The following is a 17,652-nucleotide window of genomic DNA, read 5'->3' on the forward strand; positions in this document are numbered from 1 at the left end:
CACGGGACGTGCAAGGCGATCTCCGGTTAAACGCTTCGCCATACGAAACCACCAGTGGATTTTAGGTTTGAATCTCGCAGGTGGCAGCGCCGGATGCCAGCCTGGTTCTCGACTGGCTTCCTCGCCAGCATCGCGGTGGCGGCGGCGGCGGCGGGCCGGCCTCGGTGGTGGGCTCGGGAATCGCTCTGCACAGCACAGCTAGCTACTACCTCCCTCAGCCGCGCAAAATGCCACTTGTATCATGGTCACATGCACCGGCGCGCCGCACGTGCCCAGAATCCGGCCGGTGGCGAATCCAGGGGCGGACCACGGTGTTTACGTTAACCCGCCTCTTCCCACCCAAAAAAGAACACAACTTTGCCCAACCATTCTTCAACAAAGTTGTTCACTTGCTCCTCCACACTTTACAGTAAAAACACTTTCGTCACCCAGAGTACTTGTCTCATGCGACAATGTTCTTCCGGTTTGACTTGCTGGTCCCCAGAACAGACAACGAGATCTCTGTACTATCATCCGCTTGGCATTGGAGAACTGAAAAACAGCGGACGGATTTACGCATCCACTCCTCCACGTCGTCCCCGAGCGGACACCGTGGAGTAATCTCGCTGTGCATGCAACCAGCTGGCTAACCAAGTAGCAGAAACAGTGAAGCACCCACAGGATCCAGTCCCTCCCACACCACAGGCCCGTTGCACAAAACCACGGAAACCACCGCGCCCACCCACCGGTTTCCATTCCGCCCACGCCTTCATATACGAGGCAGCGCTGCTCGGCGATCCAAAGTCCGAGACACCAAACCCAACAACACCCGAGTTGGCCGACAGGTGACAGCGATAGTGGGCAGCATGCAGGTCGCGAGAACAGTGCGTCTCAGTGGGGGTGGCGCGCCGGTGGCGCGGCCTCCGCCCTCGCGCCGGCAATGCCGCGTGTCCGCGGCGGTGCTGACGGCCGCGCCGGTGACGACGACGACGGCGCGGCGCCGGGTGACGCACTCGATGCCGCCGGAGAAGGCGGAGGTGTTTCGGTCGCTGGAGGGGTGGGCGGCGACGTCGCTGCTGCCGCTGCTCAAGCCCGTGGAGGAGTGCTGGCAGCCGACGGATTTCTTGCCGGACTCGTCGTCGGAGATGTTCGAGGACCAGGTGCGCGAGCTGCGGGCGCGCGCGGCGGGGCTGCCCGACGAGTACTTCGTCGTGCTGGTGGGGGACATGATCACGGAGGAGGCGCTGCCGACGTACCAGACCATGATCAACACGCTCGACGGCGTCCGCGACGAGACCGGCGCCAGCGCCTGCCCCTGGGCCGTCTGGACGCGCACCTGGACCGCCGAGGAGAACCGCCACGGCGACATCCTCGGCAAGTACATGTACCTCTCCGGCCGCGTCGACATGCGCATGGTCGAGAAGACTGTCCAGTACCTCATCGGCTCCGGCATGGTACGCACCCAACGAACGAATCTGTCGAAATGCCGATGGCGTCTCTCTGTTTTCGCGATTTTTTTTTTGGTGCTTACCATTATCGCCGAATTGATTGCAGGACCCAGGGACGGAGAACAACCCGTACCTGGGGTTCGTGTACACGAGCTTCCAGGAGCGCGCCACGGCCGTGTCGCACGGCAACACGGCGCGCCTCGCCAAGGTGCACGGTGACGACGTCCTGGCGCGCACCTGCGGCACCATCGCCGCCGACGAGAAGCGTCACGAGACGGCGTACGGGCGCATCGTGGAGCAGCTGCTGCACCTCGACCCGGACGGCGCCATGCTCGCCATCGCCGACATGATGCACAAGCGGATCACCATGCCCGCGCACCTCATGCACGACGGCCGCGACCTAAACCTGTTCGACCATTTCGCCGCCGTTGCTCAGCGCCTCGGGGTCTACACCGCGCGCGACTACGCCGACATCGTCGAGTTCCTCGTCAAGCGGTGGAAGCTGGAGACCCTGGAGGGCGGGCTCTCCGGCGAGGGCCGGAGGGCCCGGGACTTCGTGTGCGGGCTCGCGCAGAGGATGCGGCGGGCCGCGGAGCGGGCTGAGGACAGGGCCAAGAAGGATGAGCAGAGGAAGGTCAAGTTCAGCTGGATCTTTGATAGGGAAGTGATTGTCTAGGCAACTTGTCTTGGGGTTGACTTCTGAATTTTGAGCCTCAGGCGACATGCCATTTTCGTTATCATCTCTGTTCTTGTGCTCTCTTTGCAACGCAGTAAATTGGTAATGGTTATGGTGCCTTTGATCTTGGAAATTTCGCCGAAAATGTATTTTCTGGTATCATTAGTGAAGATAGTGTTTCTTTCTCACATTTGAACCGCAAAAATTGGTGTTCAAATACATAATTCAGCTGTGCCTGACTGCCTGCAGACTTAATATTAGCATATAAAATTGACAGAAGTGTATACTACCAGTTCTTTTTTCTAACATCTAGTGTGCAAAAGAATAATATTAGTTAATACCACCAAATTGCGAAACCAGATCGCCAGAGCATTCGAGACAAGCAAAAATGCAGTTGATATATTTTGGGACAACGTACCAGTACCACTGCGGCACTGCCTACGCGTACTTGTGTTCAGGAATGTCAAACTCAACTGAACTGCAACCTGGAGTCTTCCCGACTCCATGGAGCGCCATCTTTCTCCTCATGCGTTCTGCCTGCTCCCACCTCTTCGACGAGGCCATGATATTTGACATCAATATGTACTCTGCATCGTTGGTTGACACACGACGAGAGTGCAATCGGCTGATCTCGCTTGATACCAGTTCAGACATGTCTGCATCACCGTGCACCCTGCAAGCTCCGAGCAAGGAGCCCCAGATCACCTCGTTGGGTTCAGCAAGCATTTTCTTGACAATCTCGTAGGCTTCCCTCAATCTTCCAGCACGGCCCAAGAGATCAACTAGGCACCCGTAATGCTCCACTCGAGCAGCAACCCCATACACATCGAACTTGTTGAAGATTCTTAGTCCCTCATCTACGAATCCTCCGTGTGTGCAAGCACCAAGCACAGCGAGAAGTGTGATCTCATTAGGCTTTTGTGCTGAACACTCCATCTCGGAGAAGAGTTGAATAGCCTCAGCGATCTGTCCATGGCTGGCAAGTGCAGAGATCATCGAGTTCCAGCATTCGGTGTTCCTCCATTGCATGTTGTCGAAAATCTTTCGGGCGAAGGCAAGGTCGCCGCATTTGGCGAACATGTCGACAAGGCCATTCAGAACGAACTGGTTCTTCCGGATACGGTGCTCGATGATGAATTTGTGAACCTTCCTCGCTTGCTCCAGCGAACCGAGCTGTGCGCAGGCAGAGAGCATGCCTGCCATGGTGAACTCGTCTGGCTTTATCCTGTCGTCCAGCATCGACTGAAATGCTTCCAGTGCCTTCTCGCAGCACCCTATTTTCGCGTACCCGGCTATCAGCGCGTTCCAGTTCACCAGGTTCCGGACGGGGATTCTGTCGAATACCGCCTGCGCTTCGTCAGCATCGCCACCCTTGAAGTACCCGGTGACCATAGACGACCACACGAACGCGTTCCGCGCGGGCATCTTGTCGAACAGCTCCCTCGCGGTCTCCATGTCCCCCGCGGCCACGTAGCCGTTCACGAGCACGGTCCACGTGACGACGGTCCGCATGCCCGGCGGCGTGGCCTCGAACCACCGCCGCGCCTCCGCCACGTCGCCCTTCTCCGCGAACCCCCGGATCAGCGTCGCCCACGTGACGGGCGACCGCGAGCCCATGGCGGCGAACAGCGCCTCCGCCTTGACCATGTCGCCCGCCGCGGCGTACCCGGAGAGCATGGCGTTGCACGTCACGGGGTTCCGGTCCGGCATTCCGTCGAACAGGCGGCGCGCGTCGGCCAGGAGGCCGCACTTGCAGTACGCGGACACCAGCGTGGTGCCGACGAGCAGGTCGCGGGCGTTGGCGGATTTCACGGCCTCCGCGTGGAGGGCCCTGCCGAGGCCGGGATCCGGGCGGGAGGCGGTGGCCTTGAGGAGGACGATGAGGAGGGGAAGGTGGTGCGTTCGCTGGGGCAGGTGCTTCGTGTAGATGATGGCGGCTTCACGGAGGAAGGCATTGGAGGCGTAGTCCTTGGCGAGGTCTGCCCACTTGTCAGGGTCACGGCACCCTCTCGTCAGGTAAAGGCCGTGGAGCTGCCTCGCTCGGTTGGCCGCCATGGCCAGCGCTAATCCGCCAGAACGGCGTCGGCTACGGCGCTGTGGCTTGTAACGTTGGGTCAAACGAAATGTCAACTATTTCTTGATTAATTTACAGAAATTGTTTTTTTTTTTTTGGACTGAGTGTCTGAGTGCAAAGGGAATAGCCTCTACTCTTGCAGATGGACATATTTTATCTGAAAGCGACAAAGTAACGAGCCAGAACACCAGCACAGGCAGGATGCCATCTAATGGATTTCCATCATGCGTCATCAGGTTACTTACATAAGGTTGGCACAGTTCAAAACGCATAATAGCGAGATCAACCGCCTAACTAGCTTAACAGATAAATAGAGTACTATACAAAAGCTGCCTTCTATTTCCTTGGAGGATTCGTACCCATCACTTCAAAAAAGGGCGACACGGGAAGATACGACGATGACCTTTGATGCTGTCATGGAACAGGAACAGACGATAATATGAATCTTCATCAACTGTCAGGTACTGGCACTATTTGCAACTGCATAGCGCGGTCAGTTTCGTCGTCGTCGGAGCTACTGGATTCCGAAGTCGACGAACCCTCCGGGGCATACATATCGTCACTGTCTTCATTCTCCACCTCGTCAGCGTAGTTGACAACTTTCCTTTTTCTCTTCCCACGGCCAAGATCCACCTTGGGAGTAGCAGGCTTAAGAACACACAGATCATCAACCTTGGGGGAAGAAGGTACTTCATCCTCGACACCATGAGCAAAGCTCACAATGCTACCAAGATAACCGTTATTGTCCGACGAGCATTTCTCACCAGAGGAAGGGTCTAACTTTAGGAGATTCTCAATGGCTTCATCGTCGTAGTGGATCGATGTTGCGCTGACCTTCTTCCTGTCCACAATTGTTTTTGCTCCATAAAGTAGAATGGACTGCAACTCATCAGCACTGGGCTTCTGGGAAGAGTTCATCAACATATTTTCAATTGCCAATTTCTGCTTTGACTTCTGCAGTATCTTCTCCTCAACAGTACATTTTGTAATGAGCTGGTAAACGACCACCGGTCGGGTCTGCCCTATTCGATGAGCCCTAGATTGTGCTTGCAAGTCCATAAATGGGTTGAAATCAGGATCTAAAAATAGGAAAGTCAAATCAGTGCAGGCGGATAGTAGGCATACAGGGAAGGGGCAATAAACACATTAAAAACCACTTACCGTATATTATTACCCTATCGGCACCAGGCTGCAAAGTAGAGTAATGCATGTTAATCCAAGGAGGCTTCACAGGCTAACAGTTTCAATTGACAATAATATATTACCAGATCAAATCCTAGGCCACCAGCACGAGTTGACATCAAGAAAATAAATGTTTCACTAGCATTGTTGTTGTATTCTTTTATGCTCTCCTGCCTAGCAGAGAGTGGTGTCTGTCCAATGCTGCATGTATAACCACAGCCATGGAATGGCCAAAAAGAAATGGCATTACATTTGTCAGGTAGTGAGGAAAAAGAGTGAAGAAAGTCTGGAGCAGATTGTACCAAAATTGTAAGACGAAAGGTAGACGAAGGAAGCATACCGTGCATATTTGTACCCAAGGGAACAAAGAAAAACCTCAAGAATGTCAAGCATCCTGATCATTTGTGAGAAAATCAGCACACGATTTCCCCTTTCTTTCAATCTTGGAAGCAACTGACATTCACAATTGTGAAGTGTTACTTAACTCCCACAAAAATATTAAAACACCAGCTAAGTTTAAACTTCAAATGCAGTGCCAAAATATGACAGCAATATAAGGACCAATACGAGGTCCTCAGAGAACCTTATGCAGAAGTTGAAGTTTCCCAGATGAAGCAACAAGTGAGTGAAACACATCTTGGCTTGCTTGCTGTCCAACTTCAAATCCTGGGAATAGATACTGGAACACAATTTTAGCATCTAGGGCAGCACAAAAATTTAACGTGTATAGCACACATAAAAACTGGTATTTCTTTTGAACAGGTAGCCTCATGATTAGTTTGCTATCTTGGGCGAACGAGCATCAGAGCAAGGTAGAGCAGTTGGCTTGAGATAAAGACAGGAGGAATGTAGGAATGGGGTTTAAGACACTGCTATACTAGTATAAATTTTAAGCTTCTCACGCACAATACATTCTCTATAAGCACTCCCACACATCACTGTCAATGTGAAATCTAAGAATGTCCAAAAACACTCAATTCCTAGACTTAAGAAAACCAATTAAGTTTTGTGTTTGATCAGAAAAATAGAATGTAAAAACTTACAGGATGATTGCAGCATTTTCGGAGTTCAATAAGAATGTTGTTCAGAGAGCTTCCTGCCTGTAAAAGTGCAAACACAAGACTGTTAAATCTGAGTATGGTATCCAGTTATACATAGAATAAAATAATGGCATAGTTATTGAAGGTTTCCAAAGCCTGTTGATAATGTGCCTTTCATCTTCTATGTCCTCAAATAATAAATTGGCTCTTATTAAGACATAATTTGCAAAAGAATAGTAATATTCAGATAATTTTTAGTTCTGTCAGCCACTTGAAATGATAATAATATACTGGTCAGGCATTACTGCCTTTGAGAAACCTTGTTTGTGCCATATTGAAATATCATGTGATCCAATTCATAGGACAAAGATAATTTACAAAGTGAATCTACTTACATCTTTATCAAAGCATACAAGATAGCAGAATGAATAACTCACCATTCAGGATAGCACTATTCAGCTTTGTGTAATTCTTCTCTAAAATATTAATGTAAAGTTCTCTCTGGGAATCAGTAAGTGCACAGGGAACTTGAACCCACTTCTTTATTGGCATAGAATCTGTTAGAACATCAGATTTCATTCTCCGCAACATCCTGGGAAAAACAAGAAAATAAGATTGCTGCCCACTGATATTAAACATATGTAATTCTTATTTCAGAGTATCACCTAGGCTTTAAAATATCATGAATCCGAGCAATTTTTTCATCCATTGTCAAATCCCTCTCAGATTCAATTGGTGAGAACAACCCATCAGTTTTTGGATCAGAGAACTCATCTGGATCAATATAATGAAGCAAAGAAAATAGTTCCATAATGTTATTTTGTAACGGAGTCCCCTGTACAGTGAAAGAGAAGAGGTACAAGGACAAGAACGTAGTTAGTTATTTAAAAGAAAAGGCAGTTGCAATGCACTGTGAGAGTGACTATGTTAAAGGACAATCAATGTTAAATGACAAGAATTATACAGGTCAGATATGAGTACATACCGTAAGGAGCAACCGGAATTCAGAGCAATATCGTTTTAGGCATGCTGCAAGGTTGCAGTCAAGCTTCTTCATTCTGTGAGCCTCATCAACTGATGTAAAAATGGCGAAATGCTCAAGTGTTAAAACAAAACAACAGACACAATACAGGGCAAGCTAACACTAAATAATGGACATCTTAGGAAAAAAAAAACTTACTGACTATCGAAGACCACTTGAATTTCTGTAGAACGGCCTTGTCAATTTGGACAAACTCGTAACTTGTGACTAGAGCATCAAATAAAGGTTTCCCTTCAGAAGAGTACATTTCATGGACTTGGATATACTTACGAGAGTCTTTGTCACCTTGATAAACAATTACATTAAGATCGCTAGCCCAGTGGCCAAATTCCTAAAGAACAAAACAAGCAACCAAACAACAAGATTAATACAACCAAATTTATGCGAACTGAACAATGTGATATTGAAGCATGAATTCAAGATAACATTTAAAATTTCATTTAAATAATAAATACAATATAGTATGTCAGAAGACCGTATAACTGTATACAGACCTTTTCACACTGCAGTAGGATGCTCTTTGGAGCAAGGATCAATGCTGGTGATGCAGTTAGACCTCCCCTAATAATGTGGTAGAGAAAGCAAACAACTTGAACAGTTTTGCCAAGACCCATTTCATCTGCCAACAGAAAGGAGAACAATTCCTATTACCATAGTCTCACCTTGAAATAAGAAAGTAAGAGTTGAACAAGATGCTTTTCCATCATAAATGTAATGCCAAGGAAATAAAGAAAATGTAAAAGACACTAAATGATTACTCGGTTAACATGGATCATGATAAATCAGATTATTTCAAAACACCCCAATTAAAACAACACCAGAATAATTCACTAAATGTGTATATAGAGCAGTATAATTTGATAAGGTGCAAGTACAATGGATGAATGGATTATGGATTTAGAGTTCATGAACATACCAGCTAGAATAACACTTCTCCTACTTTTAAAGTTATCTAAGATCCATTGTAAACCTTGAAGCTGATAGTCGTACAGAGCACCACGGTGCACCTCCTCTATTTTCAATTCATCAGGATGTGTTTGGCTTATGCTCTCTCTTTTTGAGGCATTTTAGTGCCTTTTAAAGAGGAAACAGCGTGTTGCACACCATCAGTACAATATGGCTCCCATGTAGCTTCACAGTAATCAAGACCCTTCCATTTTACAAGGAACTCATACTCATCGAGGTCTTGATTATCCTCGAAAATACCCAAGATATCACATAAACCTTCATAATGGGACTTCCTCCGACATGCTATGGCTCGATCTACATCAAACCACTCTAGTTTCCTTTGATCCTCTGAATAAATCTCCTGGGGCAAACTGTTGTAATGTTTCACAGATCAGTACAGTGGTATTATCATTAGGAAACACAACAGGTATGAAAAAAAGAAACGAAATTGTTTTAAAAAATGGTAAACAACAATATGGTATTGTTCATTCAGAATGGCTAAGTACTGGTCAATGAAAAGGTAGCAAATCAGCAATGGCTAGTATTATTAAATTACCAATGAAATGAAGGTTGTTACAAAATATAGTGGATATCAAACAATAGCGTTAAGTTCTCTAAAAAAAATCTTTAACTATTAGGAGATTATGCAAAACTACTACATTCAGGAAAAAAAATAATAGCAGCACTGACCAAAAAAAAACAGATATAGCTTTAACAAGAAATTAATGAGCAGAAATACAATCAAGAGGGAGTATAAAAACAAAAACAATAATAAGAAGGCTTGCCAGTTCTTCATTAGATAGCTCTGTACTCGTAAACGATCAAATACATGAAGCCATTCAAGTGGAACCTACAGAGAGTAGATAATTGTATTAGAAACAGCATTTACAGGGTCCACATTGAGTACAGCGAGTACATAATAAATACTAGGCAGACTGTGGCAAGGTACAATTCTAACATAGTAAGTCAATCGTTGTGGAGCTGCAGCATTTGATTGCCAATACACAAAAGATTAGTGTATGCTTGTGCTAAGAAGATAGAAATAGAAGTGTAGGCAGCTCAAGCAAGACTTTGCAATATATAATACATGGATAGCAATTCTGTAACTTAATATAATGATCAAGTATGCTTACAGGAAAAAAAAACACATTGTCTCTTTATAGACACAAGAAAATTGTTAAGGAAAATAGACCAAGATAGATTGAGTAAGAGGGCTAACATACCCAGCAGTCATGATAATGAGAAAGCGATTGCCATTTCACAAGAAATTCATACTGAAAATCTGAATCCATAAGAGTTCGTCTGTGTCCAACAAGTCTTTGAATTTTTTTGGAACTTAACACTTCTGCCACGTTGGCTGATGGTGCTAGATGGATTTTGCACCATGAACATTCCCAGGAGCCTATACTCTCTTGCAAAGGAGGATCGAGACAAAAGGTGTGGAAAGTACAAGAACAATTTGAATTCTTGCATTGGATGAGAAAAGAGCAGGTGATTCCAATCTGGGCATAAACCAAGCCAGTCAGGATTTACTGTAATGACGAAAAAATTATAAATTAATAAATCAGCACAGCCAACATACCTTACAGATCAAACAATTAGGTCGACTGGAATCACGTCTGCTACATTTTATGGCATTCCGCAATAATTTGTCATCTGAAAAAAATATAATTAACAAATGAGCAATTTTACGGTACTTGAGTAGGTACTGAGAGGTACCAAAATTTTAGTATAAAATTTGGTACCTCCTAGTACATAGGTACCAAAATTTTACACTGAAATTTTGGTACCTCCTCAAGGACTGTAAAATCGCTCTTAACAAATATGCATGACAGAATTTCAATTTTACAAGAAGCACACTGAGGTTCTACTCAAATCATTACGCAAAAAAAGAGGTTGTCAATTCATTCGATATCATAGCTGCAAGCAACAACAAATGCATTGAATAAAAGTGATCAGCAATGGCGGATGTGTTTGATGTGACTATGGAATATTGGTGCTATGCACATGCATGTATGGTAACAAATTATTTCCCAGGTATTTTAGATATTTGTATGGTGACATTTTATTACATTCTGCAAGGTGCAACATGGTGACATTTTATTACATCAATCATAAGTTGACTAGTTATTACCTGATGAAGAAGAAGCCATCAAACTGCATGAAGAAGCTTCAGTGCAACTCTCCTGGAAATGCTCGGTAAGTTATTTATTACATCATGAACCATTGATCTAGTTCTTCTATTAGTCAACTTACCTCTGAAGCTTGATCAGCTTTTCGTTTCTCTTGTAGCCGCTTTGACATTCTCCTTAATGGATTATTCTTCCTGAAACCTGTGGTAATTTCAGTAGACAATGTAACAAGATTGAAGAAGGTTATGCCATTTGTATATTAGCAATACAAACAAGAATAGATTCAATTGTTAGATCTTAAAAGGTATGGTCTTTCGGCTCATGTAAAAAGGAAAGGTGCAAGTTTCAGAAACTGGTGATTGGCAGGCCCGGTCTAGCATAGCCATCCCTCGGTTGTCTGCTCAACTACACAACAATCGAAATATATTTGCCCTAACTATCTGTCTTCCTTTTGTTCTGCTTGTTCTTTACCTTTTACCCCTTTTGTTTGTATACAACCACCAATCATAACACAAAACATACGGAGTTCTCATGTGTATTCCCAAAAAAAGTTTCATCAATGCACAGATGATGATATCTATTGAAAGGGATGATTTGACTAAAATAGATAGCATCTTCCATCCCCTCTAAAACAATTGTATCCATAACATTTCAAGATGCCTCTTTGGCTAGCCAATATTTTGTAGCCTTTATCCAAATTACCGAGATTAATAAGCAAACCACATGATCTGTGGACAATTACGGTAGCCATTTCTAATCAAAACGGTCATAACAAAGGGTGTCCACTTACTATCATCGGTGTCACTATCATCATCAACATATGAAAGGTTTCTAGTACACAATCTGTTCTGAAGGCGCTTCGATGCTCGGCGGGGAACTGAACTGTAGTCATCTGCATAATGCAAATTTTACTATTGTAGTAGCAGGCTCGGTGAACATCAGTAATCATGCAATAATTCAACAGTCTATAACCATACCAGTATCGTCCAAGCTACTTCCCAGAGCGCCTTTGTCTTGACCCACCTCACCATCGAAATAATCAGATGTAAGTCTCTCTCTGTGACGCTTTGACCTTTTTGGAGCAAACTTCCTGGCTTCTGTAAAACATCGACCAAGAGTAAATCTTCAACTGAACGAATACATCAGAATCAACGTGACAGCATAAACTGCAAATAACATTGTTACCATCCTGGGTACTCCAGCTGTTTGCAAATACATCATCTTCATTGTCCTTGCCACCCAAATCGCTCTTTCCAGTTTGTTTGGAACGTAGGCGCTTGGACCTTCTGCGTGGAGCCAACTCTTGGAAACATGCTACAGGGAGAATACCAAACTCTAAATAACAAAAGTCAAACAAAAAATGATGTATAGCTATACAATTATTTTATCAGCCGACGAATGGTAAATAACATCATCAGAAGTTTTGTATAGTGTCCATTTTTGCTCTTTTTTCATAGCATATTGAGGGCTTGTTTAGTTCCCAAAAACATCATATTGAATTCTTGGACATTTAAATGAAGTATTAAACATAGATGAAACAAAAAACTAATTGCACAGTTATGGGAGAAATCTTGAGACGAATCTTTTAAGTCTAATTAGTACATGATTAGTCATAAGTGCCACAGTAACCAACATATGCTAATGACGGCTTAATTAGGCTCAAAAAAATTCGTCTCGTGGTTTCCAGTCGAGCTGTGAAATTCGTTTTTCCATTAGTGTCCAAAAAACCTTTCCGACATCCGGTCAAACGTTCGATGTGACCTCTCCCCCAAAAATTTTGCCATCTAAACATGGCCTGAGTTGTGATTTCTAAAACACACGACCTAGATGAACATGATGCAAATAATAACCACATTGCCGCATTAACAGTACAAATAACACCCGTAATTTCGAGGTACTTCAGCTGACTCCATCACTCACCTTGATCATCGGTGTCTGCACCATGCTCCTTAGCGGTTGCAGCATCGCTTTTTGCGATCGCCTTCCTAAGACGCCGTAGGTTCTTAGTGGAAGCTGGCTTCCGCTCATCTGCTTAAATCAAAATGAGAGTTAAGACGAAATGAGGAGATAGTAACAAAACACCAACCCCTTACCCTACAAGAAATTTGGACTTTCGGTCTCACCTTCCTCGAGGGCACCGAGCGGGCTCGCTTCACAGTCCTCCACATTGCAAACCTCCGGGCTTGCGATTTCTTCATTGGGTGGATTCGTTTGTGGATCTGGTTTCAAATCATCTATCAAATATGTGGGTATCAGAACGCTACAGATTTTCGAACACCTCGATCAAAAAAGTATTTCACATCTTCACCGCGGAATACAGCAATGTCTCTCCAAACACACCAAACACGCAAAAATGCAAGGAAAAAATTGCTCCCAAATCCCAATCTCACCCAGAACCGATCGGAGATAGTATAACAGCATTGCCGTTACTTACGACCCTGATCCGACCAAAAAAAATCAATAATCACATTATACAATCCGAATCTCCAACTGCATGGTTCAAAAAATCATGAACTAACGAAACACACAGTTCAAAAAAAAACTCAAAACACCAAATCAATCACAGACCCGATCAAAATACCCAAAACCGACGCGATCGCGTCCAGAACCAGATCCACTCCACTCACCATCACAGAGCTTGATCGTCTCCACGTCTACGGCCGCGCTCTCGCCGCGCGCCCTACCGCCGGCGCCTCCTCGCCGACCTCGCCCCATACCACGCCTCCCGCCTCTCGCCGGCGGCATCGCGGCCGCGTGGTGACTAGGGTTTTACTTTTCCGAATTCGAAGCGGCGGAGACGACGGCCCCGGTGGAGTGGCTTCGCGAGTACGGAGAGAGAACGGATGTGATGGCTTCGGCGTGCAAGGCGTGAGAATGGAGGAGAAGCGGGTTTAATAGCTCGCGGTGTGCTGAGAGGCGGGAAGGTCTACGAGGTCAGCTCCTCTAGATAGACTCGGCGTTTACATATGTTACGCCGACTTGTGGGTCCTATCTGGTGAGTTGGCTCCGTGTTAAGTGGACCTGGTCCACAGAAAGGGTGCGAGGGCGGGAATTCAAAGCGGCCGGGCGAGGGGTTTGTGGAGAGCGGGAAGAAAAAGCCAAAGGCCTTGTTCGAACGTGGGATGAATTTCCTAGGGAATATCCATCGAAGGAGGGATTAGGTTGACCCCCTCCTACTCACCAAATTCCCTCACATCACGAAGGTGTAATCCTTGGATACAAATAGTCTAGCACAGGGAATGGTAGGGATTGCTTCATCTTGACTTATATATAATAATTTATATATATATAATTCTAAAATCAAAGGAAAATATAAAATCTAATAACACGATGCATCAACTGCATACCAAAGCAGACCAAAATAAATAAACCAGCATCACCTAGTACTGGTGATAGTAATAACACTACTACAAATAGCAAAAATAAGACTAATTACACAACTAAATATTGTGCAAAAGAGGTAACAAAATTGTAGGAAAATTAGATGTTTTCTAAATCTTGCCAAAAACATAAAATATGTGACAGTGTCCACAATCTGTAAAATAACAACCCAAAAATAAGCAAATAAATTTCTCAGAATGAAGACATCCACAATGCCTGACCAACTCATTTTTCAGTATAGTTTTAAATAGTATGAAAATGCACTGGCTTTTCAGCATTAACCAACTAACTCTTCCATACATAGCTCTGAGATAATGAATGACTATTACATCATAACAACTCTCACAATAATTGCATTTCCAATCAAGTCAACGGAAAACGTGATGCAATCTGTACAACTTCAGGTTATGGTAATAACAAAATTAGCTAATCATGGTTCATTCAGATCAATAGACCAAGTACCAGTCCTGTTTGCATATGTCATCTTGCAATCTCCATCACCCCTGCTCAAGAAAAATAACAATTAGCAAACCAGTGAGACTGCTCATGCTAATGCCTTTTACTTTTTCAAATATACAAACTTCTACTACTACTAAGACTGATGATCCATAGACTGCAGGTTTAAGCTAGTATGCTTGCAAAAATTCAGAGCACACATGACTATCACAACATTTAAGCAAGAAATCAACATAGTACTCTAAGGTGACAAGATAAAAGAATGCACAAAATTCATAGCCCAGTCCACATTGATCAGACGGTGCATGCTAGCTTAATGCATATAAATTTTGTGTGATAGGATAATTAACATTTAGCAAGATAATTAGTATAGTACGATGACGAAGACCCCCACCATTTCTAGGCAGATTTAAGTGGTACAACAATTAAATTTCATAATAGAAACTTACTAGCATTGTCCTTAACCACATAAGGCGGGTCATAGGTCCTGCACTCATGAAGATCTCTCTATTTTGAGCATCCTTGAAAACACCAAAAGATTTGACTTTCTCTTCATTTGATAGCTCTTCCATCCTTTCTACAACAGTTATGCAATTCTTTATTGAGCAATCATCCACTTTGTTTGACTCCTCCTTTGCCTCGTCTCTCCTTGGACAGAGCTGCAACTTTCTCCTCAGATTATTTTGTTCTCATCTCCAGATACCTTCCTATCATATCAATGACATCATTTCTTTTAGCCTTATTCGCAATCTTGTCGACCCTTTTCCTCGGAGCAAATTTTCTCTTCTTGACATTGTTTTCTCCATCTGTTCTTGAGGAGGTATGAATGTGGCTTGGTAGAGTTTCTTGATCCATTCCATCGTCTTCATGATCTTGAACTTGAGTGTTCATATCAACATCAACAACATAATTCGGATCTAGAAATGCATCACTTCTCTCAAGGTATTCTTCGCCATTGTCCACTTGTGTGATAATGGCATGTTGAGATGGCTCAATAGAGGTGAAATTCATGTTTCCCTCGGTAGTTTGTCCTAAAAAAAAGCTTATTTTTATCATAGAAAAAGCAAGGCATAATCTGATGTAAGAAAATGTATTAGTAAATGTACCATCATAGAGCTCTCCTAAAGACTCAAAGAGAGGGAAGGATTTGTTTTTACTGAACTTCGTAGCCTTCTCATTTGACTGCAGAAGATACAAAACATAATAATAATTGCATGAATAAATATAATATTTGATTTCAAAGAGAATAAAAGAACTCTACTCAAATGTCACACCTTAATAATGTTTTGCCAAACAGCATCATCAGCAAGGATCATGCAGCGTTTGTGATCCCAAGATGCTCCACTTTGTTTCCTTGCCTCCTTTAGCAACATATAATCTCGTTTCAATTCTTTCTCTTTGTCTTGTATCTGCTGCTTAGTCATCGTGACATAGGGATGTTTCTCACGGAACTCTTTGACTACTTTATTCCATGCCTCACTTGTCCATCCATTTTGGCATCGATAATGTGGATTATTGTGTTCATGTAGTAAATCAATAAGCGCCTTTTCTAGTCCTGGGTTCTATGAAGCTCGACATGGTTGAGCTGTTAAATAAAATTATATTGCATTAAAAAAATGTAGCATGAAATGTAAGTATTTCAAATTAACAAGTTTGACACTACCTTTTGGAGACGGTCCCTTCTTCTGCGTGTTGAAGCTCTTAGGTGAAACCTTCTTCTGTACATGCCTATGTTGTAATAAGCTTGCTTTTGGAGAAATTCTTCCAAACATTATAGCTGTATTGCAATATTGTACTGAAATTTATTGAATCAGCAAGAACAAACTTCTCTACTAAGAGTCAACAACATTGCTGCTGATTACGTAAAACGAAATAAATACAAATAATACAGATCCAAAATACTATGAGGCATTAACATAATCTTGCCACATCTTCTTAGCAATTGTATCTCTAATATTATTCCCACTACTAATCTAATTGCTTAGAGATTCCACATCATTTTGGTATTCATTGTCACCTTCTGGTAGGTCAACAAAATCAGTTGGTTCTATATTATCAAGTTGGTTTTCTAGCCACCCCTCATCACCATTAAGCATTCGGATCATGTTGTGGAACACCGCAGCGACTGCTGGAATCCATACTTGGTTCTTTATCCGATGGAAGGTACCTACTTTAAGGATGGGAAATCGCTTTTTTAGAACACCCAAAGCTCTCTCTATATGGTTTCTCAAGATAGCGTGCCGGTGATTAAATAGCTCCTTATAGTCCCTAGGTCGATTATGACCATGTCCAAACTCCTTTAAATGGTAACGGACACCACGATAAGGAGCAATAAATTGTGGTGTGTTGGCATAACCTCCGTCCACCAGAAAAAAAATACCATTTGGTACTTGAAAACCACTATTCACTGCTGATCTAAGAACCTATGCATCTGTTGCAGACCCCTCCCAGCCACATGAGATAAAAGTGAAGTTTAGGTCAAAATTGCATGCAACCATCACATTTTGGCTTAAAGTTCCTTTTCTATTCCTATAAGGAGCTGCCTTCTCTCCATCTATAGTTATAGGAATGTGGGTACCATCAATAGCCCCGATACAATTCTGCAGCAAGGAAAGAAAAAGATGAAAATATACATGAGTTTTTATTTAGTCAAGAACTAGATATTTATTTGTACTTGAGTGTCAAATTCACCTTAAAGTAAGGAAAGAAGCGAGGATTTGTTCTAATCTTCCAATGTGTTTGGTTAGCATGAGGAAGCTTGAGAAATCTATAGGTGAGTGTCGGGATTATTTGAAACACAGATTTGATGTGGCGATGAATTGTGCTTGAATTCAAACTGCAGAACTTGAAAGCTTGCATTGTGCGAGAGCATAAACAGGAACATTCCAAGTTTCTCCTCAACCTTCACACCTCTACTATCTTTTAACAAATTCTGCTCTCTAAGATAATTCGCAATTGTCTTGAAAACATGAGGCTCCATACGGAATGCAACTTTGCAATCCATTTCATGTCCTTCGAGAATTTCCTTGAGCCTCTCTTTACCACATAGCCTTGAGGTATGTCTAGGCCTTTTTGTCGTACTAGCATATACAATGCAGGCAAAATAAGAAGCATCATATCATCGTCCTCTTCTCTCCTCTTTTTAATTTGGTCGACCATTCTTGAAATGATTTTTATACTAAAGAAAAATATCGAACCGCTATAATTTAAAGCATGTAAAAATAAAATATGTAATTTAGCATGGAGCACTAAATATTTATATATATTCTACAGTTAAGTAACAGTGAGAAAAAG

At 43.4% G+C, this 17,652-nt stretch overlaps 4 protein-coding genes across 4 annotated transcripts; 1 reads left to right on the forward strand and 3 right to left on the reverse strand.

Moving 5' to 3' along the window:
* The first annotated feature begins 793 nt into the window (after positions 1–793).
* On the forward strand, positions 794–2,236 carry LOC102719536 (stearoyl-[acyl-carrier-protein] 9-desaturase 1, chloroplastic). Its single transcript, XM_040524460.1, has 2 exons — positions 794–1,433; positions 1,534–2,236. Exons 1-2 carry the CDS (start codon positions 846–848, stop codon positions 2,101–2,103), a joined length of 1,158 nt encoding a protein of 385 aa, XP_040380394.1. The 5' UTR covers positions 794–845; the 3' UTR covers positions 2,104–2,236.
* Positions 2,237–2,344: 108 nt separating this feature from the next.
* On the reverse strand, positions 2,345–4,197 carry LOC102708863 (pentatricopeptide repeat-containing protein At3g21470). The gene has a single exon (XM_040524455.1). The coding sequence runs from the start codon at positions 4,156–4,158 to the stop codon at positions 2,542–2,544; it is 1,617 nt and encodes a 538-aa protein (XP_040380389.1). The 5' UTR covers positions 4,159–4,197; the 3' UTR covers positions 2,345–2,541.
* Positions 4,198–4,309: 112 nt separating this feature from the next.
* On the reverse strand, positions 4,310–13,266 carry LOC102709139 (chromodomain-helicase-DNA-binding protein 3-like). The gene is given in 23 exon segments (XM_040529970.1): positions 4,310–5,256; positions 5,339–5,366; positions 5,443–5,560; positions 5,700–5,812; positions 5,943–6,058; positions 6,837–6,991; positions 7,065–7,234; positions 7,385–7,473; positions 7,580–7,772; positions 7,936–8,060; positions 8,358–8,528; positions 8,531–8,760; positions 9,175–9,239; positions 9,613–9,891; positions 9,972–10,050; positions 10,523–10,575; positions 10,646–10,722; positions 11,312–11,413; positions 11,499–11,618; positions 11,707–11,835; positions 12,442–12,549; positions 12,645–12,755; positions 13,239–13,266. Coding segments are annotated over 23 exon segments (3,288 nt in total). The 3' UTR covers positions 4,310–4,627.
* An 846-nt stretch (positions 13,267–14,112) lies between these two features.
* Positions 14,113–15,861, reverse strand: LOC102709427. Its single transcript, XM_040520117.1, has 4 exons — positions 15,633–15,861; positions 15,465–15,540; positions 14,808–15,389; positions 14,113–14,405 (listed from the first exon to the last, which is right to left on the reverse strand). Exons 1-3 carry the CDS (start codon positions 15,780–15,782, stop codon positions 15,037–15,039), a joined length of 579 nt encoding a protein of 192 aa, XP_040376051.1. The 5' UTR covers positions 15,783–15,861; the 3' UTR covers positions 14,113–14,405; positions 14,808–15,036.
* Between the last annotated feature and the right edge of the window lie 1,791 nt (positions 15,862–17,652).

The sequence above is a fragment of the Oryza brachyantha genome, chromosome 1, assembly GCF_000231095.2.
Source record: "Oryza brachyantha chromosome 1, ObraRS2, whole genome shotgun sequence".
Classification (NCBI taxonomy): Eukaryota; Viridiplantae; Streptophyta; class Magnoliopsida; order Poales; family Poaceae; genus Oryza; species Oryza brachyantha.